Here is a 25,989-nt window from a genome sequence, read left to right as displayed (position 1 = left end):
GATGTCTATGTGGAAAGCGTGCACAAGCACGTCAAAACAGCGCTTGTATTTTGTGCAGTATGGAGCTCAACGCAACCATATTGCACGCACAAGCCGGCTGTTTCAAAACTTGTAATGGCTGCACTATAGAGGGTTAAATAACGCAACTGCTTGTTGCGTTCGTTAAATTCCCTATAGCGCGCATAACTCGCAATCAACCTGTTGTATTTTTGTATTGTTTTCAGAATCCTTCTTAGAGGAATTATTTTTATTATATTTGTTATACAGTATTAATTTCAATGAGTGCTGCTAGAGTCATTATTATATGTTATCACACGATAATGTGAGCTGTATTACAAGTACATCACAATGCATTGCTAGGAAGCATTGCGCTCACAAGAACGGCATCAGTACTTTGCACAGTGAAGGTGGTAAGAAGCGCAGCGATGGGCAGCATTTTTAAATATATATATGTATATGAATATATACATATATATATATATGTGTTAAAATGTGTATATACACATATAAACACATAAATATATATGTATATAAGCATATACATACTGTATATATTTACATTGCAGAATTTGCGGCCAATGGGAACACACAGTAAAAGCACTTTTCAGTGCAATTTTTTATTTCTAACACCCCACTCTCACCAACTTTAAAGCTCCAAAACTGTCTAGTGAAGTTATTTTTTTAATTAAAAAAACTATAATGCTATCTATTTTGAGGGCATTTGGGGCACTTTTAGAAAATGAACCAGAGATCTAATCTCTGGTTAATTTTCGGAGCGCTAATTGCTACCCCGAGCTTGCAGTAGCAATAACCAGCCACTTGTAATAGCTGATTAATTATTGCGCACCCTCAAACGGGCAAATTTGCCAGTTTGCGTGCATGCGATAATTTAGCGCTCCATTAATTTAGCGCTCTACTAATGCTAGGTAGAATGATGCATTCAAAGAAAAGACTATTCAGAGAATAACATGTACATGTATTTGTTAAAGATTCATTAGCTGTTTAAATATTGACAAAATAAAGTTTTAGTGTCTATAAATCAATGGGAGCTGCCATATTGTAACTTAGGTTATCTTCTCTGCTGTAGACAATTAGGGACAGTTATAAATAGGTCACTAGGGTGTGCAGCCAATAGCTGTGTGGATTATAACAGCGTTTCATTTCTAACAGGAACTGAAAAGATCCCAATTTCAGAATGGAATTACAGGATAAAGTGTCAAAGTAAATAATAAAAGTATATTGCAGATTTTTTTTTATATATATACAATTTATCATTTTATATTACCATCTCAAAGTGTTTAATGTCCCTTTAATTGCAAACTATTATTCACAATACATTTGTTTACTTCACTAATAGGTTAAAATGTAACCCAAAATTATAATTTTTTGCTAAGTGATTTATTTGTAGTAGTCTCTAAATATTTTTAAAACCACAGATTTGTTTCAGGCTTTATTTAATAATACATTTGTAACAAACATGGCTCTGGATAGTGATGAATTTACTGCAGTCTGTGTAAGTGCTGCTTTGTTTATACACAGAATGCTGTATACATTTATGCTGAAGGCAGTTACAATGCAGACTATTACATCTGGAAGGTAAGCCAGAAAGTCAGACTGTCACACATCCCTAGCATCTTGCAACCAATGGGTTACGCTTAGTATGTAAAAGAAATACAAATACTCATTTGTTGAAGCATGAATGTAGAGGGTCAGTCTGAATTAATACACTAAGTATTTTGGACAACAATATGTTCATACAAGCTGTTTGACACATTGTATCACCATCAGTAGATGATTCTCACAAGGTGCATATGGGGAGAACGTCTACATGCCCATTGAAACCTATGCTTAAAATATGGCAGTAATCATGTGATGAGAAACATATTGTATATTGGATGGAGGGGAGTCACGCAAAATGTAAATAATGTCAACCTAGGGGATTATTACATTTAACTAAGTATATTTTTAAGCATGCTTTCCAATGTCATTCTATATTGTGCGAAACGCGTTTATTTTGAAACCTGAGATAATTCTAGAACGTGTGGATAATCTACATTTAGACTGATAAAACTCACAAAAACAAACATTAACAGGCATTTTTGTATGTCTTTTGCAGACCAGCACAAAAACAAAAAATAAGCAGCTAATTGGAAAATTGACTCATTTTTACTGATCTCTGCTTTGTGTGTTTAATTGCAGTTTGTCATTCTCCTGAAAAAGCTCAATTCATAAGATGTGCCCAAAACGTTTAATTATGTATAGCAAAAAAATATCTTTGTACAGAAATTTGGTTATTTATAAAATCTGATTTTCTGTTTATATTATTATTTTACATTAATTGTCACCAGAGAGGCCCAAATCTTACATTGGTCACCGCAGAGGAGATACGATAAACTATAAATCAAGGTAAATTTCACTTACAAAGTTTCAGTTTTAAAACATTAAAAAAATGCGTTTTGTGTTCTGATTTTTTGTAATGATGTGGAATGTACTTTGTATAAATAAAAATGTATTTAAAGCGACATTCAACACTTAAAAAAATTAGACATAATGTTATAATCGAAGCAGAGAATAGCCTGAGAAAAATTAATTGTATTTTTAAAAATATATTGGTTGCTTAAATATTAAAGAAATAATTGGAAACCTTTAGTTTCCATAATGAAATTGGTACCATTATGTTAAAACCTGGGTACAGATATAATTGAGTTACTAGATTGCTCAAACAAAATCTAAATAGAATAAAGTGGGGTTAGGCTTGTGAAGTCTGCAGTGAGCACTTCCAATTCTCAGAGGATATGAAAAGATTTACAGTTGAAATACAGTAAAGGGGATAATTAAAGTATATTACAAAGTTATTTTTTGGGTAATTAGAAAATGTTTATTATAATCTCAAAGGTCCTGATTGTGGCAATAAATAGAGATATTTAAAAAAGGGATCTGTTACTCAATTGATATTGCTGATTACATTTTAAAAAGGGATGGAATCAGTATTTGAAGGCAGTCGCGTCGAGAGGAGTTTTACAATTCATATCTGTGGGTGGAAATGCTTTTCTGATACTGGCGAAATTTTAAAAGCAACATTGCCATCTACACTGAAGATGTAATATACATGATCCCTTTTAGACAAGTGCATACACAACCAAATAAACAAATAGCAGCCTACACAAATTAAAAGAATAACAAATTAATGTATTAACGAAATTCGTTAACACCTCCTTTTATCCGTTATTCTTTTAATGCAAAAAGAAAAACGTAATAAACCCTCTACACAGCTCTACACTATTAACCCCTACACCACCACAACCCACATCATAATGTTAAGCTCCTACACAATTAACCCCTAAACTGCCACAACCCACATCACAATGTAACCCCCAATACCATTAACCCCTAAACCACCACAACCCCCATTGCAATGTAAGCCCTCCTACACTATTAACCCCATAACTGCTAACCAATCAAGACCACTAACCTAAGACACCCTAAGTTAAAAAGAACAGTATCCTGTTACACAAATAAAGTCCCTAAAAATTAAAAAGAAAAAGCAGTAGAATAATAAATATAATCACACACAGAATATTGCCTATTTGGATTATGTCGGTTCAAAAAAACACAATTTATGCTTACCTGATAAATTTGTTTCTCTTGTGGTGTATCCAGTCCACGGATCATCCATTACTTGTGGGATATTCTCATTCCCAACAGGAAGTTGCAAGAGGACACCCACAGCAGAGCTGTTATATAGCTCCTCCCCTAACTGCCATATCCAGTCATTCGACCGAAAACATGCAGAGAAAGGAGAAACCATAGGGTGCAGTGGTGACTGTAGTTTAAATGAAAAAATTACCTGCCTTAAAATGACAGGGCGGGCCGTGGACTGGATACACCACAAGAGAAGCGAAGACCAAGTCGCCGCCTTGCAAATCTGTTCAACAGAAGCCTCATTTTTAAAGGCCCAAGTGGAAGCCACAGCTCTAGTAGAATGAGCTGTAATCCTTTCAGGAGGCTGCTGGCCAGCAGTCTTATAGGCTAAGCGGATTATGCTTCTTAGCCAAAAAGAAAGAGAGGTTGCCGAAGCCTTTTGACCTCTCCTCTGTCCAGAGTAGACAACAAACAAAGCAGATGTTTGACAAAAATCTTTAGTAGCTTGTAAGTAAAACTTTAAAGCACGAACCACGTCCAGATTGTGTAATAGACATTCCTTCTTTGAAGAAGGATTATGACACAAGGATGGAACAACAATCTCTTGATTGATATTCTTGTTAGATACCACCCTAGGTAAAAACCTAGGTTTGGTACGCAGGACTACCTTATCCGTATGGAAGATCAGATAAGGAGAATCACATTGTAAAGCAGATAACGCGGAGACTCTACGAGCCGAGGAAATAGCTACCAAAAACAGAACTTTCCAAGATAAAAGTTTGATATCTATGGAATGAAGAGGTTCAAACGGAACTCCTTGAAGAACCTTAAGAACCAAATTTAAGCTCCATGGGGGAGCAACAGGTTTAAACACAGGCTTGATTCTAACCAAAGCCTGACAAAATGCCTGAACATCTGGAACATCTGCCAGACGCTTGTGCAAAAGAATAGACAGAGCAGAAATCTGTCCTTTTAAGAAACTAGCTGACAATCCTTTTTCCAAACCATCTTGGAGAAAAGATAATATCCTGGGAATCCTAACCCTTGGATTCACACCAATAAAGATATGTACGCCATATTTTATGGTAAATTTTCCTGGTGACAGGCTTTCGTGCCTGTATTAAGGTATCAATGACTGACTCGGAGAAGCCACGCTTTGATAAAATCAAGCGTTCAATCTCCAGGCAGTCAGTCTCAAAGAAATTAGATTTGGATGGTTGAAAGGACCCTAAAGTAGAAGGTCCTGTCTCAGAGGCAGAGTCCATGGTGGAAAGGATGACATGTCCACCAGATCTGCATACCAGGACCTGAGTGGCCACGCAGGCGCTATCAAAATCACCGGTGCTCTCTCCTGCTTGACCTTGGCAATCAGTCGAGGGAGCAGAGGAAACGGTGGAAACACATAAGCCAGGTTGAAAGACCAGGGCACTGTTAGAGCATCTATTAGCGTCGCCTTGAGATCTCTGGACCTGGATCCGTAACAAGGAAGCTTGGCGTCCTAGCAAGACGCCATGAGATCCAGTTCTGGTTTGCCCCAACGATGAATCAATTGTGCAAACACCTCCGGATGGAGTTCCCACTCCCCCGGATGAAAAGTCTGACAACTTAAAAAATCCACCTCCCAGTTCTCTACACCTGGGATATGGATAGCTGATAGGTGGCAAGAGTGAGTCTCTGCCCAGCGAATTATCTTTGAGACTTCTAACATCGCTAGGGAACTAACTGAGGCCAAGCCTGAAGAGCATTGAATATCGCTCTATCAGAATATTTATTGGAAGGAGTGTCTCCTCCTGAGTCCACGATCCCTGAGCCTTCAGGGAGTTCCAGACTGCACCCCAACCTAGAAGGCTGGCATCTGTTGTTACAATTGTCCAATCTGGCCTGTGAAAGGTCATACCTTTGGACAGATGGACCCGAGATAGCCACCAGAGAAGAGAATCCCTGGTCTCTTGATCCAGATTTAGTAGAGGGGACAAATCTGTGTAATCCCCGTTCCACTGACTGAGCATGCATAGTTGCAGCGGTCTGAGATGTAGGCGTGCAAACGGCACTATGTCCATTGCCGCTACCATTAAGCCGATTACTTCCATGCACTGAGCCACCAAAGGGCGCGGAATGGAATGAAGAACACGGCAGGAATTTAGAAGCTTTGATAACCTGGACTCCCTCAGGTAAATTTTCATTTCTACAGAATGAATATAGAGAACTCTTTTCCTCGTTCACTTTCCACCCATGCGATCTCAGAAATGCCAGTACTACGTCTATATGAGACTTGGCAATTTGGAAGTTTGACGCCTGTATCAGGATGTCGTCTAAATAAGGGGCCACTGCTATGCCCCACGGCCTTAGGACCGCCAGAAGCGACCCTAGAACCTTCGTAAAGATTCTTGGGGCTGTAGCTAATCCAAAGGGAAGAGCTACAAACTGGTAATGCCTGTCTAGAAAGGCAAACCTGAGAAACCGATGATGATCTTTGTTATCGGAATGTGAAGATAAGCATCCTTTAAATCCACTGTAGTCATATATTGACCCTCCTGGATCATAGGTAGGATGGTACGAATAGTTTCCATCTTGAATGATGGAACTCTGAGGAATTTGTTTAAGATCTTTAGATCCAAAATTGTTTTGAAGGTTTCCTCTTTTTTGGGAACCACAAACAGATTTGAGTAAAAACCCTGTCCCTGTTCCTCCTTTGGAACTGGATGGATCACTCCCATAACTAGGAGGTCTCGTACACAGTGTAAGAATGCCTCTCTCTTTATCTGGTTTGCAGATAATTGTGAAAGGTGAAATCTCCCTTTTGGGAGGGAAGCTTTGAAGTCCAGAAGATATCCCTGGGATATAATTTCCAACACCCAGGGATCCTGGACATCTCTTGCCCACGCCTGGGCGAAGAGCGAAAGTCTGCCCCCTACTAGATCCGTTACCGGATAGGGGGCCGTTCCTTCATGCTGTCTTAGAGGCAGCAGCAGGCTTTTTGGCCTGCTTACCTTTGTCTCAGGTCTGGTTTGGTCTCCAGACCGTCTTGGACTGAGCAAAAGTTCCCTCTTGTTTGCATTAGAGGAAGTTGATGCCGCACTTGCCTTGAAGCTTCGAAAGGCACGAAAATTAGACTGTTTGGCCCTTGATTTGGACCTGTCCTGAGGAAGGGCATGACCTTTTCCTCCAGTGATATCAGCAATAATCTCCTTCAAACCAGGCCCGAACAGGGTCTGCCCCTTGAAGGGAATGTTAAGCAGCTTAGATTTTGAAGTCACGTCAGCTGACCATGATTTAAGCCATAGCGCCCTGCGCGCCTGTATAGCAAAACCAGAATTCTTAGCCGTTAGTTTAGTCAAATGAACAATGGAATCAGAAAACAAAGGAATTGGCTAGCTTAAGTGCTCTAAGCTTGCCAAGTATGTCATCCAATGGAGTCGCTACCTGTAAAGCCTCTTCCAGAGACTCAAACCAGAACGCCGCAGCAGCAGTGACAGGAGCAATTTTTTATCCATTGGATCTAAAAAAGCACAACTGTCCTCGACAGGGATAGTAGTACGCTTTGCTAAAGTAGAAACTGCTCCCTCCACCTTAGGAACTGTCTGTCATAAGTCCCGTGTGGTGGCGTCTATTGGAAACATTTTTCTAAAAATAGGAGGGGAAGAGAACGTCACACCTGGTCTATCCCATTCCTTATTAATAATTTCTGTAAACCTTTTAGGTATTGGAAAAACATCAGTACACACCGGCACTGCATAGTATTTATCCAGTCTACACAATTTCTCTGGCACTGCAATTGTATCACAGTCATTCAGAGCAGCTAAAACCTCCCTGAGAAACACGCAGAGGTGTTCAAGCTTAAATTTAAATGTAGAAATATCAGAATCAGGTTGCATCATCTTTCCTGAGTCAGAAACATCACCCACAGACTGAAGCTCTCCTTTTTCAGCTTCTGCATATTGTGAGGCAGTATCAGACATGGTTCTTAAAGCGTCAGTATGCTCTGCATTTCGTCTAACCCTAGAGCTATCTCGCTTACCTCTAAATTCAGGTAGTCTGGTTAATACCGCTGACAGTGTATTATCCATGACTGCAGCCATGTCTTGTAAAGTAATCGCTATGGGCGCCCTAGATGTACTTGGCGCCATTTGAGCGTGAGTCCCTTGAGCGGGAGTCAAAGGATCTGACACGTGGGGAGAGTTAGTCGGCATAACTTCCCCCTCGTCAGATTCCTCTGGTGATAAATTTTTTTAAAGACAGAATATGATCTTTATTGCTTAAAGTGAAATCAGTACATTTGGTACACATTCTAAGAGGGGGTTCCACCATGGCTTTTAAACATAATGAACAAGGAGTTTCCTCTATGTCAGACATGTTTGTACAGACTAGCAATGAGACTAGCAAGCTTGGAAAACACTTTAAATCAAGTTAACAAGCAAATATAAAAAACGGTACTGTGCCTTTAAGAGAAACAAATTTTGTCAAAATTTGAAAAACAGTGAAAAAAGGCAGTAAATCAAACAAAATTTTTACAGTGTATGTAATAAGTTAACATAGCATTGCACCCACTTGCAAATGGATGATTAACCCTTTAATTAAAAAAACGGATAAAAAAAAACGATATAGACGTTTTTTAACAGACACAACAAACTGCCACAGACTGCTGTGGCCCAACCTTCCCCAATAAACGACGTTGGAAAGCCTTTGAGCCCTTTAGAGATGTCCTATAGCATACAGAGGACTCCTGAGGGAAGCTGGATGTCACAGTTTGTAATTTTAACTGCAACAACTGTAACTTTTATACTACAACAGTGGAAAGCCTCAGGAAACTGTTTCTAGGCAAAATTTAAGCCAGCCATGTGGAAAAAACTAGGCCCCAATAAAGTTTTATCACCAAAGCATATATAAAAATGATTAAACATGCCAGCAAACGTTTTATATTGCAATTTTATAAGAGTATTACCCCTGAGAGTAAGCATGATACCAGTCGCTATTAAATCACTGTATTCAGGCTTAACTTACATTAATCCAGTATCAGCAGCATTTTCTAGCATTTTCCATTTCTAGAAAAAATTGTAACTGCACATACCTCATAGCAGAGTAACCTGCACACCATTCTCCCGCTGAAGTTACCTCTCTCCTCAGACATATGTGAGAACAGCAATGGTTCTTAGTTACAACCTGCTAATATCATAGAAAACTCAGGCAGATTCTTCTTCTATTTACTGCCTGGGATAAAATAGTACAACTCCGGTACCATTTAAAATAACAAACTTTTGATTGAAGATAAAAAATTAACTATATTTCACCACTCTCTCTTACTACCTCCATGCGTGTTGAGAGTTGCAAGAGAATGACTGGATATGGCAGTTAGGGGAGGAGCTATATAACAGCTCTGCTGTGGGTGTCCTCTTGCAACTTCCTGTTGGGAATGAGAATATCCCACAAGTAATGGATGATCCGTGGACTGGATACACCTTACAAGAGAAAAGAAGAAGAGCCTTTGACTTTTTCGATTACCGTTTCTGGTTTTTGGATTACCCTCTTTGCCTATTTGGATTATATCGGATCAAGAAAAGAAGAGAACACTTCAGATGGTGAGTAATAAAAACTTTGGGTTCAGGTTTACTGTTAGGTTTTTTTTTATGGGGACTTTAGTTTTAGTATAGCCTTTTTTTAATTTTATTTTTAGGATAGGGGTTTGTAGGGGGGGGCTTTTTTTTTTACGTTACTTTTGTTTTTCAAGACACAGATGAAAGCAATGTAACTATTATAAAACAATTAAGTGTAATTGTGTGATTATGGTTATTATTCTACTGCTTTAGTATAGTTTTTTTTTAGGGGGGCTTTTTTGTTTTAGTTTTTTAGGACTTTTATCTTGGGGTGTCTTAGGTTCATGGTCTTGTGGGTTAGTAGTAAGGAGGTTAACAGTGTAGGGGTGGTGGTGGTGGTGGATAAAATAGAGAAACTAGGACATCAATAATACACCTATAGGAGCTGTGAAATGTGAGGATATTATACATGTATATAAAATGTTTTATTTATATGTATTTTAAGTCGTGTTTTTTAGTTTTTTTGTGTGTGCTTTTGGTATCTTTTTTTAGGAAGAATATTTTGTCATGGAAGACAGTAGCTGCAACTTTTTAGTTTTACAAAACTTTGGAAAACTTTGGAAAACCTATAAAGTCACCACTACTGTCTTCAATGACATTTTAATATCACAACCACAATGTGATTTATTTATCACGCGTCCACAAAGGGGTAAATTTGCCCGTTTGCCGGCACACAATAAATTAGCGCTCCACTTGTAATCTAGTCCTAAAAATGCCCAGAAGCTGCAGTTTCTCATAACGAGATCAGTTAACTAAGACGTTTTGTTCTCTGAACAAAAAAAATATATCAATTATGGATTAGAAAAATCATTAATTCTTTTTCTCACTCTGCTTTGCCCCCTTTCATGCTAAACTTCATGTCGTCTTGTGCTAATGAAAAGCCTGCTTGTAGTTAATGATCATTACAGAATTACCCCATCTATAGTTACTAAAAATAGAAAAAGCACATAATGAAAATGACACAAGGCTCACTCTTGTTTCTGTCTACAAGAATAAAAGAAAAGGATGTCTAGCCATAGGTTTAGCCGGATGCTAAATGTTTATATAGGAACACTAAAGTTAGTAATGTATTTAACTAATGTTAACCTCTGATAAAAATGTCCCTTTATATTATTATAACAGGTGCAGTTGTCTCAAAAATATGTAAAACTAATTACATATATTTAAATATTTAAATGGGTTCATACATTGTATGATAATGTAATTTTAGTTTGAATACAGCTAAAATCCTGCATAAAAATCCACCTGTTTTCCATTTTAACATAATGACCTTAAAGTGGTCAAGGAAAAAGTGCTCTTTACAATACATAGGTATATCACAGGTGAAGGTGGCATGCCATCGGATTACAGTTGCTAAGCAACATATTCAGAGATGCTAATTGTCTTCTAAAAACTACAAAGTTGCTAACCTCTAAATGAAAATGAAGGCTGCTCTACACTTAACACACATAGCACTATAAATAACAAATAAAGATGTGTATAACCCTGCAGCAGAACAGAAGTTGTAAGAATTTTACACCAAACAAATTAAATAAAGAATTTTAGCTCAATTTTAAAGTTTGCAGTGTAAAATGACCTAATGTATTTCATTTCCACAATGGGGTTAAACACATACTTGAAAGTCGCAAGCATTGTAACTCATGAGCATGACCTGCATTTATTGGTAGGTACATCTATATGTAATTCCTAATAGGCTCACCAATTGTGTTGTGCTTCTGAAATGCAATTTACTGCAGCTCCTGAGCAAGACTTTTGTTATATATTACTCCTTTAAGGAGATTAAATATAATGTTAAAAATGGACATTAATGCTAACATTCTTTTTAGTGTGTTTGTATTGTTTAATGTTCATAAAATGGGTCATTCTTCTTAGCCATTTGAGTGCTAAGCACTTTCCTACCTGGGTGCTAAGCTTATTTGAGGGTTTTTTAATTTTGTTAACTTTTTTTTTCCCAGCATGCCCCTTTCCCTATACTTGTCATTGTCTTTTTTTAATAAAGTTGTGCGGTGACATCATCACGTCATTGCGTGTGACGTCACCACGCAAAACGTGAAGCCCTGGCGATGCCTGTCACTATACAGGCCCGATCGACGGGGTAGGAGCGGGCGGGAGCCCCCAGATCTCCCTCAAGTTGGGAGAATGCTAGCGACAGCTCTGCGACGGCTCAGAGAGTAATTCTTCTTCGTTCTCTTGACATCTCTATTTTAAAAAGCAGGAATATAAAGCTCATGAGTCGGACCATCTTTGGTTCAACACCTGGATAGCGCTTGCTGATTGGTGGCTAAAATGTAGCCACCAATTAGCAAGGGCTACCCAGGGTGCTGAACCAAAAATGGGCCAGCTCCAAAACTTACATTTCTGCTTTTTCAAAGATGATAGAAAATCAGACTGTTGTTATATATAAGACCACTAGATGGTGCTCAGGTTCTAAATTAATTTCTAGACTTTATAATGTAAGAAGAAAATTACATTTAAGATCTTGCAAGAACCATTAAATATTACAAACTTCAGAACCGAGGACATGAAAAAAAATAAAGAAGGAGGTAATTTTGCATTTTTTTTATCTTATCATTATCACACAGATAAATAACGAAATATTACAGGAAATGATTTAATTATTATCTTCCTCATCTTGTCTTACCAGCATCATGTGTCCTCCAGGTTGCCTAAAGACTCGGGCGGCTCTTGTGATGTGCTGAATCGCTTCTTTAAAGAATACACAAGTGTCCTTGGGAAAAAAGCAGACAGCACATACATAATTTAAAATAAATGCATGTTTTGGTTCCATATAGATTATAGGAAATGTCTTTTCTATGAAGGGGGTGCAATCCCCATAACTTTTTGGTTGACTTTTAGATAAGTTTATACTTTAAGGAAATATCGGGCAGACTTGCTGGACCTATGGCTCTTATCTGCCGTCAAAATCTATGTTTCTATGACACGGATTGTTCTGAGGAGGAGGAAAAATACTACTTCCTACCTACTAGCCACAACCCCAGATAACATAGCCACACCCCTAATCCATTAACATGCCCCTGAACCACCCAGCCCCTCCCACAATAAACCAGAGACCCCACCCAAGCCAAATCCTCCTACATTCTTTTTTGACTCAGTGTTCACCCCTCATTAATAGATTGCTGGAACTGCCACAGATGAAAAACATTTTTATACAGAATGAACATGCACTCAGGAGTCATAGCCAATCAGAAGGACCAACTAACTGTGCTTAGTTCTTCTGGGATAGCACTAAGCTAATAATTCACTGTTTACATTGGAGTTGCACTGAGTGACATTAGCATTCCATCTACCTGTGTAGCGGATGCCAGGTGCACACTGGTAAATAGCTGGTGTGATCACTCTATTCATTACAACACTACAGAAATGTAAAGGAAGGGGCGGAGGAAAGAAGTAACGCCAGTATGAAATATTTAATTATATATATTTTAATGTCATTTTTATTCTAGAAAGAATGAAATCGCGTTCTCACACACACACACATATATTATAAATATATACATACATACTGTATAAACATATATATATATATATATATATATATATATATATATATATATATATACATACACATACAGGTGCTTATTCTATATGAATAATATTTTATCAGGCAGAATAGTAAATATATTGTGTAAATGTCCACACTCACCCTGATATGAGCTGAACTCATTTTCATTCTCATGCTATACTCTTCCAGTCTGGATATCAGCTGTTTATAATTGTTGACTGGTTGGTAAATTCTGTTTTTTACAGATGTGTTCATTTCCAAAAAGTCTACAAAAAGCACAGGCTCCGACATCAGTTTCTCCCTGGGCCATGAGATCTGGTGAAAAATTAAAGAGAGTAGTGTTTTAGTTTGGGGTTTTTTTTCACTCTTCTTGATAAAATATAAATTAATCACTCATCTTTCACATCAACATGAGAAACGTTTTTTAAAAAGGCAGTTTTGATGTAAGATATGCTTCTTGTGCTGACATATGCTTGTGAAGGAATTCAACTGCTCATGAAGACACAGGTTACAAGTAGTGCTGTACGGTTTTACCGCTAAAAAATGGCCTTTGAGTTTGGAATGGTCAGCTACTTGATAGCCTGGAAGAAGATGGATGTCCGGACTTCAGTAATGGTGAGTACATTTCTTGTGGTTATTATTAGTTTTTTTGTGTTTGTTTTTTTGGGGTGTTTTTTTTTTAGATTAGGGATTTTTTTTTATTTTCATGGGCAGTAAAAGAGCTGATTGCCCTTTTTATGGCAATGCCCATTTAGGGGCAATGGGTAGATTAGTTAATTTTTTTGTTAGGTCTTTTTTATTTTGGGGGGTTGGATGGGTGGGGGGGGTTGTACTGTTAGGGGGGACTTTGTAGTTTTTTGGGGTAAAAGAGCTGTTAAACTTACGGCAATGCCCTACAAAAGGCCCCTTTAAGGGCTATTTGTAGTTTATTTATAGATTAGGGAGTTTTGTTATTTTGGGGGTGGCTTTTTATTTTAAACGGAGTATTAGATAAGGAATATCTATTTCATTTTGTAATTTAGGTTTTTAATTTTTGGTATCTTTCATTTTTTTAAATAGTATTATTTATAGTTTAAGCTTAGTTTTTTTTATTTCATAGGTACTTTTTTTATTTATGTTAAGGTAGTTATATTGCAACTTTAATTTAAAGTTAGGGGTGTTAGGTTTAGGGGTTCATATGTTTATTTAGGGAGTTGCAATGTGGGGGGTTGGCGGTTTAGAGGTTAATAGCTTAATTTAGTGTTGCAATGTGGGGGGATGGCAGTTTAGGGGTTAATAGGTTTATTTAGTGTTGGCGATGTGGGGGAACGGCGGTTTAGGGGTTATTATAATGACTAGGGGTTTATTTTAGGGTTTTAGGTTTTTACAAGACTTTCTTTTCTCCATAGACTTGAATGGGGAATGCGTTAATGCAATCGTCATTTCTCAATCGCAGGTGTTAGTTTTTTTCCTACATTTTTTCACTATTGATCTCTATGGGGGGGAATAAGTGCATGAGCACGCAAAGTCGAAACATTTTAGGGTGACTTGTAATACCGGCGGCATAGAAATAGCAGTATGGCTCAATTTTGCGCTGTGTGTATAGCGCACAACTTGTAATCTGGGTCGAACAGAGCTGTGGGAGTTATTAATCTGCTCCTCGGAACAGTTGTGCACAGGCATTTTGTAAAGGGATAGAACATGCAATTCTAAACAACTTTCTAATTTTTACTTCTATTATCAAATTGTCTTTATTCTCTTGGTATCTTTTGTTGAAAAGCAGAGACGCAAGTTCAGGAGTGTGCACGTGTCTGGAGCACTATATGGCAGCAATTTTGCAAGCATGTTATCCATTTGCAAGAACACTAGATGGCAGCACTATTTCCTGCCATGTATTGCTCCAGATGCCTACCTAGGTATCTCTTCAACAAAGAATATAATGAGAACAAAAACAAATTTGCTAATAGAAGTAACTTGGAAGCTTTTTAAATATTGTATGCTCTGTCTGAATCATAAAAAAAAATATTTGGGTTTCATGTTTCTTTAAACAGCTTTAGCCGCTGAGCCATTTCATACCCCTGTGCTGAGCTGTTTTGGAGCTTTTAGATGCTGGTCATATTTAAAGGGACATAATACTCATATGCTAAATCACTTGAAACTGATGCAGTATAACTGTAAAGAGCTGACAGGAAAATATCACCTGAGCATCTCTATGTAAAAAAGGAAGATATTTTACCTCACAATTTCCTCAGCTCAGCAGAGTAAGTTCTGTGTAAAAAGTTATACTCAGCTGCTCCCAGCTGCAGGTAAAAAACATTTTTAAAAAATGAAGCAATGAACTGCAGCCAATCAGCATCAACAGTGCTGAGGTCATGAACTCTTTTACTGTGATCTCATGAGATTTCACTTAACTCTCATGAGATTTCAAAGTAAGCTTCCTTTAACCTGAATAGGGAAATAAGATGAGTGTGCACGTAAGCTCAACCCCTTAGCTGTCCCGGGACAAACATACTGATTTGCTGCTTAGAAGTCCTTTACAATGGGATGTGGCTACTGAGGAACTTTTGAGGTAAAATATCTTTCTTTTTTACATAAAGATGTTCAGGTGATATTTTTTAGTCAGCTTTTTACAGCTATGCTGCATCACTTTCAAGTGTTTCAACATTAATGACTACTGAAAGACAGTTTTAGTGAGAAACCAACACAAACTACATATTGTTTTGAGAGGGGGGGGGGTCAGCAGACTCAGTAGATTAAAATGAATTATTATATGTCCATTTTATGTCTAAATTTACTTGAAAAATATAAAAAACCAACACATGAAAAAATGCAAATTCTTATTAAAATTTTAATAAAGGTTGTAACCAAAAGTGTGTGTTTGTTTTTCTAATCTCTAGGGTCGATACTTTTAAAGGTCTATAATTATGTTAGATGACTTTTCTAAAATAAGCAGAATTTGAGAATAATTAACTGTACTTTTCTATAATAAGCAACTAAAAATCTCATGGAACAAATATTATTTTGTTTACATTTCATACATACAAAGAGTAGCTATAAAATAATTAAATAAGCATTTATGTTGCTAGGATTGTCAGTTGCCCTCCTCAAAAATACTGGACAATTTGTGTGTGACAGGTGACACAATGCTACCCCCCACTCCCCAAATACTCTACTTTAGCCTCCATTCTTGATCCAACTATGCAATTTTTTCACAATGGAGCAGTCATTTTACCCCTTGTCTGCCAGTAACATACAAACACATAATTATACCTCTCTGGCTGACAAAAACACAATAACACACTTAACACAACAATAAGATTTAGCCCTCTTGACTGTCCCACACTTTTTTCTCCTCCGTATTTGTAATGCAAACCTCCCAACTTTCCCTATTTAAGAGGGACAGACCATGAGTCTGAGCTCTGCCCTGCTGTCCCTCTGACATAGTCATATGTCCCTATTTGCACAATTTGTCTTAGCCCCACCCACAAAGCATCCAGACACACCCACAAACTGCCCAGACACACCCACTGACCAACCAGACACACCCACAATTGGTCCCACCCCCAACACAGCTCCACCCACAAAATGGTGACAGGCCCCATCAATCTCCTGAGTCCCAGATGGTCATCCACAAATGCTGGGAGATAAGGTAATGCATAAAGGCATAGGAGGTCTAGCCTGGAACCCTAACATATTGGCTGTTCAAACATGATTTGAACAGCCAATAGGATTTAGTCAGCTCTCATCCTATTGGCTGATTTGAATTTTCAGCCAATAGGAATGCAACGGTACCCCAAAAATAAAAGGGGTACCTTGCATTCAAGCTTCAGTGTGCGGCGGTTGATCGCATTAAGAGGACGTTTCATGCTGGATGTTGCCGCCGGTCCTGGACAGCTCCGTGCCACCGGGATGAAGATAGAAGATGCCCCCGCGATGGAGGAAGATGTCGTCGCCTGGATGAAGATGGATGTCCGGACTTCAGGAACTGTGAGTAGATTTCCTGGGGTTAGTGTTAGTTTTTTGTTTTTTTTTAGATTAGGGCTATTTTATTTTAATGGGCAGTAAAAGAGCTGAATGCCTTTTTAAGGGTAATGCCCATAAAAATGCCCCTTTTGGGGTAATGGGTAGTTTAGGATTTTTTAGAGTTAGGTTTTTTTTTATTTTGGGGGGTTGGTTGTTTTACTTTTAGGGGGGACTTAGTAATTTTTTAAGGTAAAAGAGCTGATTCACTTAGGGCAATGCCCTATACAAGGCCCTTTTAAGGGCTATTGGTAGTTTATTGTTAGATTAGGGGGTGGCTTTTTTGGTTTTATAGGGCTATTAGATTAGGTGTAATTTGTATTATTTTGGATAATTTAGTTTATTATTTTTTGTAATCTTAGTATTTTTTTATTTTCTGTAATTTTAGTGTTTTAATTTTTTGGTAATGTTAGATTTTATTTATTTTTTCGTAGTTTTAGTTTTTTTTTAAATTTGTAATTTTTTATTTTTTTTATTTTTTGTAGTGTTAGGTTATTTTAATCTTGTAATTTAGGTTTTTTATTTGTAGTTTATTTTATTAAAATAGTTATGTTACTTTTATTTATAGTTTAATTTTTTATTTCCCAGGTGAGTTTTTATTTATTTTAAGATAGTTATATTGTAAATTGAATTTAAAGTTAGGGGGTGTTATGTTTAGGGGTTAATAGTTTAATTTAGTGATTTGCAATGTGGGGGGCCGGCGGTTTAGGGGTTAATAGGTTTAGTTTAGTATTAGCGATGTTGGGGCCGGCGGTTTAGGGGTTAATAGCTTTATATAGTGCTGGCTATGTGGGTGGGCGGCGGATTAGATGTTAATAAGTTTAATATAGTATTTGCGATGCGGGAGGGTGGCGGTTTAGGGGTTAATAGGTAGTTTATGGGTGTAGTGTACTTTGTAACAATTTAGTTATGAGTTTTGTGAAACATTTTTGTTTCGCAAAATCCATAACTACTGGTCTCAGATCGTGGAATGGATCAAGGCGGTATAGGCTATAATGCAAGCATTTTAGCCGGACCGCATAACCTGTAACACAGCAGTATGAAAATCCTGCACTCAAAAGTCATTTTTTAAATGCGGAATGGATCGTTGCATTACAGGCTAAAACGCTTGCGTTATAGCTACACTGCAGCGACTTGTAATATGGGAGACCAGCTATTGCATGCGCAATGGACAATGGTGAATGAAAGTTAATATGGACACAAATGATATAGAAGATATAGAATTTTAACCAATAATGTAAATGGTCCTTTTAACTAGCATTAATATTTTTATTTATTATTTACTTGAGTAAAAAAAAAACAAAAAAACAATAGGGGAGTAAATAAATAAATCACAGTTAGGGCCAGATCGAGTGTAGTGCGTTATTTTGCACACACTTAGTAAAACAAAATATATTACTACATGTATTTATATTACAAGTATTTTTTATGTGCACGCTTCCTATATAGAATACCCTATACTTAATACTTTATACTTTACCCTATATCAATGGAAAGCACAAAGCTGTAGAAGCAAGATTATCTTCACTCATTTTAGTTGTCAGTTAAATTTTAGTCTGGCGAACAATCTGAAATACTGCTTTGTCTTTTAACACTTTTGAAAACCTGGTAAAGTGGTAAAATCTATTATCACTTGCTATTGTGCTTTCAAATACACATTTAAATGGTATATAAATAAATGAATTGAGGTTAAATTAAAGGGACATGAAACTGAATTTTTTCTTTTATAATTAAGACAGAACATTCAATTTAAAAAACGTTTCCAATTTACTCGTATTATCAAATCTGCTTCCTTCTCCTGGTATTCGTTGTTTAAAAGCATACTGAGGTAGGCCGCATGCATGTGTCTGAAGCACTAAATGGCAGCATACTCATGCAAATGTGTAACATTATTAAAAGTAGTCTTGCAAAACTGCTGCCATATAGTGCACGTTTCTGACAAGGATGCAGGTTTATATTTGTACAATTAACATGAAATGTGTATAGCAAAGAACTAAATAAAAACTCCACTAAGGGGAAATGTTTTACCAGAGCAGTGCATGAATAATTTTAGTGTTTATATATTAATACTATCCAAGATGATTAGTGTAGTGTCACCATACTAACATATGCATGATACGTAATAACCATTTACATTTAATAACAGCACAAAAGAGTAAGTAGTATGATAGTGCAACAGAGATATTAATGCTCCATAACTCTTGTATTTTTGTGCTAATCCTGTATAATATGGCCCTTATCTATAGCAGTGTTTTTCAACCAGTGTGCCGTGGCACACTAGTGTGCCGTGAGAGATCCTCAGGTGTGCCACGGCAGACTGACAACAGTGTGACATTTTTTAAACTTTGCTTGTTTTTTACTCCCAGTGCAGGGGTAGTTTGTAGGAGGCATGGCATAACAGCACAATACATACAGTATGTGTGTGTTTGTGTATATGTGTATATTATATATGCTGTATTAGGCTACAATGTGTCATTTTTTTTAAATTTAATTTAATTTAATGTAAAAAAGTGTGCAACGGAAAAAAAAAGGTTAAAAATCACTGATCTATAGGAATAATTGTACAGTAATGTATTATTGCAATACCACATATATTGCTATTCAGTTTGTTGGGGATTGTGTCCTACCAGTTATATAAAACTTAATTAGGTACAAAAATACTGCCCTTTGGTGCTGTTTCTTACTCACAGCAAATACCTATCTACATATTGAAGGCGGCCATTTTAATTTCAGTGGTATAAAGGGAGAGAATTGCTGCAAGCTCTTGGGATGAGTTTATTTAAAATACTCTTACAAAACTAATTTATTAATCCAGAAGTATATTTGTCAAAAGAAAAAATTGAATGTATTGTTTTTAGTTTTTATTTATCAATACATTAATACAATAGAGCATCTGCTTTGTTATTAGTTTCTATGGACTTTGGCAGCACTGGAGGAGGCAAAATATTCACATTTAAATCTAGGTAGGGTTGTCAGCTGTCCATAACAGAAACACTGAAACCAATGGGTAAACAGGGTTGGGGTAAACAGATGGGATAATACAGATTGCCTACCAAAAACTCTAGTTCAGGCTCTATTATAAAATGTCATTAATATTTTTCCCAACTGAGCAGTGTTTTTCTCCTTTGTCTGCCAGTAACACACACAAATCAGTAATTATACCCTTCTCACTGTAACAAAGTGCTTTCACCTACTTGGCTTCTAGTAACAAACTTTTTATATAGTACATTCGGTGGAGTCCAGGCGATAAAGGGACATACATTGTACATGCTAAAGCTAATAGTAATATTTCCTCGATTAAGGAGAGACAATAAGAGCAAACATATAATGTGCCAATTTACTCTGCATAAGAAAATAAAAATGTTGAAATGATCCCTTTATTAAAATAACATGGAGATCCAAAGGTATAAACAACATTCTGGGGAAAACTCCTTTCATCATGTGATATTGACATTATCACCTTCTATTTATAGCTCTTAACAACATTTACCCTTAAAAAGATCTAATAATAAAACTTAAGTACTGGGGGGTAAATAGATATACGAGACTCAGGCAAAGAGAAACTTATTGGATTTTTAAGTTGCAGACTTTGTCACCATATGGTCTGAATGAAAATATTGATATGGTGGCATTTAATGATTAATTTATTGATTTGATGGTTTTGTCTTGTTCATTTGAGATTTGTTCACTGTTTGTAATTTGCTACTATGTACTCTGTATTTACATGTTGGAGTATATGTGGTGTATTTATGTATATTTGTAGATTGTAATTGTATAGATATATTTGAGGATTAGAATACCATGATGTATCTTTTTTCTTAAAGGAACTTTTTAAAGGACTTTTTTTAAAGATTACATGTGAATGTAGTTAGTGACATCCATGGGCTTGTTCACCCAGTGATGTATAGAATATGAAGATTTTATTATCCTTAGGGTGTAACTCTCGACACTAAGTAGCCGATCTGATAATTTCTAGTGAATTGTGTCATTCCAGACTAATGGTTCGTTGTGTTGCTATATTTTGCATGGGACACGTATGGCTATTTTGAATATTCGTTACTATTGGTGAGTAAACACATCAATCCTATTATACAGTCCAATGATTTACGTTCACGGACTTGCATTTCTATCCAATTATAGCCCCTAATAGAGATACACCTTGTGGACATGCACAGTCACTTGGGAAACACGCCGAGGATGTCAGGTATTTAAGCTCACGTTTTATATATGTTGGTTATCACCTGATGAAACAGTCATGTACTGAGAAACGCGTTGTGAATAAACTGTATTTTAACTTTTGATCGTCAGCATTTGATTATCCTCTGGGGGTGGAATATTGGTTCCTCCTTCTGATTGAGTATCTCAGCTTCAGAAACCTCATTGGTGCTATCCACTAGTTTCAACATGGACGGCGGCTCCTGCAGTGTATGCTGTAGTCGGTTTGCGAGTCAGCTGGACGGCTCTGATAGTTCAGCCTGCTCCATTTGCACTGCTGAGTGCAACGTATTTGTGAGTATATTGCACATACTTGCTTCTATTTTTGGGTAGTTTGTGACATACTTCACTATTGGAGCATCCTCTTATCTTATCTCTAATAAAAAAAGTTCCTTATACAAAACCCACACGACCTAGTGGTTTTATATATATATATATATATATATATATATATATATATATATATATATATATATATATATATATATAAATTCTGAAAATAAAATCTCAGCTAGAATTAACACATAACTACTCCCTGAACCAATAACTAAAAGAGGGACCGATTAATCTCTCTATTCATCCCTCTTGGTCCTAATGTATCAAGTTTAAATATCAAAAATGCTTTACATTGTTTTAAAAGCAATTTCCTATTTCCTCCACGTCCCAGTGTCTTAACCTGATCAGTGATTCAAAAACGTAGTTGACTTGCATTATGCCCAGCTGTCAGAAAATGATATGCAACTGGAACAAACAACACCTTACATTGGATATTACTCTTGTGTTCATTACGGTCCTAGATGCGTCTAGTGGTTTCACCCACATAGATAAACCCACAGGGACATTAAATTAATTATATAGCAAAAACAGTTTCACAAGTGTAATGATGCCGAATGTAATATTTGTGGACAGTATGTGGATGGACAAAAATAAGGCCTTTTAATTATCAAATTGCAATTGTTACATCCTAGACAAGAGAAATATCCCAAGTTTATAGAAGTAATAAAAGATTGTTGCAATGATTTTAAAGGGCCAATATCAGCTTTAGTACATCATACAAACTATGGCTACGTCTATATGTTGGCATAGGTAATTGTTATAATTCCTTTACATTTGGATTACACTTAACTAAAAGATGCCAATGTTTCCTTAGAATTTTAAAAATCAAGTGACTTAGTTTTGAACATTCTGAAACAAATGTAAGTCTTTCCAAATTACTTTTAGGTTTGCCTGGTCTAAGCAAATCATCTCTAGGGATCTGTAAAAACATCTTAGATTTCTTTCTCAATTAGCTTTGGAGGATAACCTCTATCTAAAAGTCTCTGAATCATCTCCATTAATTTACTCTGCAGTCAAGTAAAATGGCAGAAAAAATGGCCTTGTTTAGACATGTATAAAGAACATTTACTCTAATAAGGATGGCATGAAGTACTGGCTGCATATCACAGGAAAATAAACTGTTTTTTTTTTTTTTGATTAATAAGAATCTTCATTTTAGCTTTTTCTAACAGTTCAGTGGGTTCATATTACACACGTCATAGATATGCATTGTAGAAAACAACTTTACTTCTTAGGAGAGTGTGGATATTTGTAACCATTTACTCTTTGGTGTATGATTGAATAATGATGTAATAATTTTTAATTAAAAACATTTCAACACTTGCTCTATTCCAAAGAGAGATATTCAACCCTAGGCTTACCAACTTTTCAATGAATCTCTTTGATCATATTGTTTTATTTTACCTTAATAAAGCTTGATTAAAAAAAAAAACAACACATTACTTCTGTTTACCTTGAAATAATTATGCAACTCATCTGACAGAAACTGATAGAATAATGATCTGTCTTTGCTTTCTATGAGACGATCACAAAACACTCGCGTTGCCTCATGCACAAACAGCTGGGCAGCAGCTTCCTTTGTTACAATAACTGATTCACTGGACTGAAGCAATCCTTGCAGCACCTGCAGAAAAATATAATACTGAGTAACTGTCAGTACTACAGGAAAACTACTCCTTTGCTAACCCTCAGAAAAGTTACATTTATACTTTTATTTTTTAGATACAGCTAGGGTTGCCACCTTGGCCATGTTTTACTGGACACTTATGAGTTACACATGCTGCAGGGTTAGCAGGGCGGAACATGTATTGTGCCTCTGGACATCACATGAATAGTGCTGATGAACAGCACAATACATGTTCCTCCCTGCAAACCCTGCAGCATGTGTAACTCATAAGTGTTCAGGAAAACATGGCTAGATACAGCAGCCAATTTTACTTGTGTTATTAGAATTACTAGATTATTTTGGGTGCTAGCTTGTGATTGGTGGCTACATACATATGCCTCTTGTCATTGGCTTAACATGTGTGGTTAGGTAGCTCCCAGTAGTGCTTTTCTGCACTGGAGCTTCTTTTAAATGAAGGACCACTTGAACCTTTAGACAGTATGTGGTAAAAAATTCTAGACCCATTATACACTAGGTATAGAGTCATAAAAGGTGGAGGTCATTAAAACAATGTCTCTTTCTGCTCAAAATGAAATCCATCTTTCAAACTATCTAAATATCACGTTTTATGTAAAAGATGCCAATAGTCTATAGCACTATACGCTTGCTTTTGAGTGAAAAAATGGTGGGGGTGTTATAAATAAATATATTATATAAAATGTATAATGAATCTGTACATCTATATTGATATATAAATATGTAAAATTCTATATTTTTTATACCACTTCTAAAAAAAAATTATGGACACCTCTCTACATCTCTCACCTAATAGGCTTCTATGAAGCGCACTACAAAATTGTTAAATCCAGAGAGTGCAGTCTTTCTTTACCCTGCACCCTGGTCCTGGGGATTTGGTGTGTGTGTGTGTGTATATATATATATATATATATATATATATATGTATATATATATATGTATTTTATATAATATAATGAAGTTCACACACATATATACATATTAAATGTAATAAATGTGTTATATTAATTTAAGTGTTTTAACAATGATGTAAAGGAATATGGTATCGGACAAGGTATGTATGTGTTTGTACATATTATTGTGCACACATACAAACAAATACATATGTACATACATATACACATATATACATACACAAATACAAATACACACACACAAATATATATATATATATATATATATATATATATATATATATATATATATATATATATATATATATACACACATGGGCGTCCAGAGGTAGGATAGTGGGGGCATGAATTATGTGCTAGGTAAAATGTCAGGCACATTACAGTACACAGCTGGATCAAAACTAACTCTTCTATTTCTCTTTTACTTTAGCTCTGTACTTACCAGAGAGTGCCAGATTTTCTGTGTTGTGTTTAAATCACTAATAGCAGATGTCTGAGTGCCAAGGGCTGTGAGTTTTGCAGGGTTATGAGATGTGTACCTACCTGGTCTGGGTTGAGAGTGCAGTCCATTTCTGTGTTTTGTATGTGTCTAGGGAAATTACAAAATGCCTATGTAACCCTTGTTTATATTACAGTATATTTGGTTGAAGGCATGCATTGTGTGGTTGTAGGTGAGGGACCAATGTCACCGTTGTTTGTATCACAGTATATTTGGTTGAAGGCATGCATTGTGTGGTTGTAGGTTAGGGACCTATGTCACCCTTGTTTGTATCACAGTATATTTGGTTGAAGGCATGCATTGTGTGGTTGTAGGTGAGGGACCAATGTCACCCTTGTTTGTATCACAGTATATTTGGTTGAAGGCATGCATTGTGTGGTTGTAGGTGAGGGACCAATGTCACCCTTGTTTGTATCACAGTATATTTGGGTGAAGGCATGCATTGTGTGGTTGTAGGTGAGGGACCAATGTCACCCTTGTTTGTATCACAGTATATTTGGTTGAAGGCATGCATTGTGTGGTTGTAGGTGAGGGACCAATGTCACCCTTGTTTGTATCACAGTAAATTTGGTTGAATGCTGCATTGTGTGGTTATGTCAGGGTGCCAGGAATCAGACAGAGACGAGAAGTGCAAAAATAATCGCACCTTTATTAATAACAAAAAATAATAAAAAAGTCCACAAGTCAAATAACAAGCCAGGAGTCAAAGCCAGAGCTGGTAGTCAGACGAGCCGAGTCAGGAGCCAAAGTGAATAGTCAATAGAGCCAAGTCAGGAACCAAAGCGAGTAGTCAGACAAGCCGGAATCAGGAACAAGGAGAACAGCAGAGTCAGGAACAAGCCAGGGATTAGGAACCAGGAGGGACGTCAGACAGCCAGGTAATACACAGGAACTAGAACTCACAAACAGGTCTGAGACAATGCAAGGGCAAAGCACAGGGCTAGATTGGGCAGCCGGGATACCGGGAAAAATCCCGGTGGGCCGCCGGCCGGCAGCTCAGCTGGGCTGGCTGGCCTCAGCCTGGCTGCTGTATAAATTATTGCAGCTTTGCTAAATTGCAGCCGTGCCCGTCGGTAAGGTATCCACACCAGTCAGTTAGTCCCTTATACACACAGTTAGTATAGTCCCCTCCTCCCCACTGCTGCAGCATCCGTGTAGTAAAAATTGTTATTATTATTATTAAACTTCTAACTTGTGTAACCACTTATTAACCCCCTCTCCAGACTCCATCCGACCGCTGCTGCCTCATTCTGACAGTGACTAGTCTCCGCAACTAAACTGTAAACTTTACTCCTCAGTCACTCACTGTGTGACTGTCAGTTCATGATCGGTGTCACTGTCACGAATCACTTATATAGCCCTTATAGCCAAAGCGGTGCCGGTGCGGATTGCCTTGAGAATCATAAATAATTGTTTCACTCAGACAGTGACTGAGTCTGTGTCTGTCTCGTCTCACACAGTCACAGTCTCAGTCTGTCTGTAGTGTCACTCACACTGAGGGCCAGGGGAGGGCCTGAGCCACACTGGCTGCCGCTGGGCTGCCAGGGAGGAGGACTCGGAGGATCATCATATGTGAGCCAGGTCAGCAGGTGGGGCGGGCCCGCCCGGGCCGGCGGCTGTGTGATGTC

General features: G+C 37.1%; 1 protein-coding gene across 1 annotated transcript in view; it reads right to left on the bottom strand.

The window, feature by feature from the left end:
- Positions 1-25,989, bottom strand: part of DNAH14 (dynein axonemal heavy chain 14) — a 746,387-nt gene that overhangs the window by 240,801 nt on the left and 479,597 nt on the right. The window contains 3 exon segments of the mRNA XM_053712788.1: positions 11,875-11,961; positions 12,898-13,071; positions 22,760-22,930. Of these exon segments, the coding sequence (XP_053568763.1) occupies positions 11,875-11,961; positions 12,898-13,071; positions 22,760-22,930 (432 nt within the window).

This window comes from Bombina bombina, chromosome 4 (genome assembly GCF_027579735.1).
Source record: "Bombina bombina isolate aBomBom1 chromosome 4, aBomBom1.pri, whole genome shotgun sequence".
NCBI lineage: Eukaryota > Metazoa > Chordata > Amphibia > Anura > Bombinatoridae > Bombina > Bombina bombina.
Note: the sequence above shows the minus strand (reverse complement) of the source record. Positions and strands in the feature narration are given on the sequence as shown.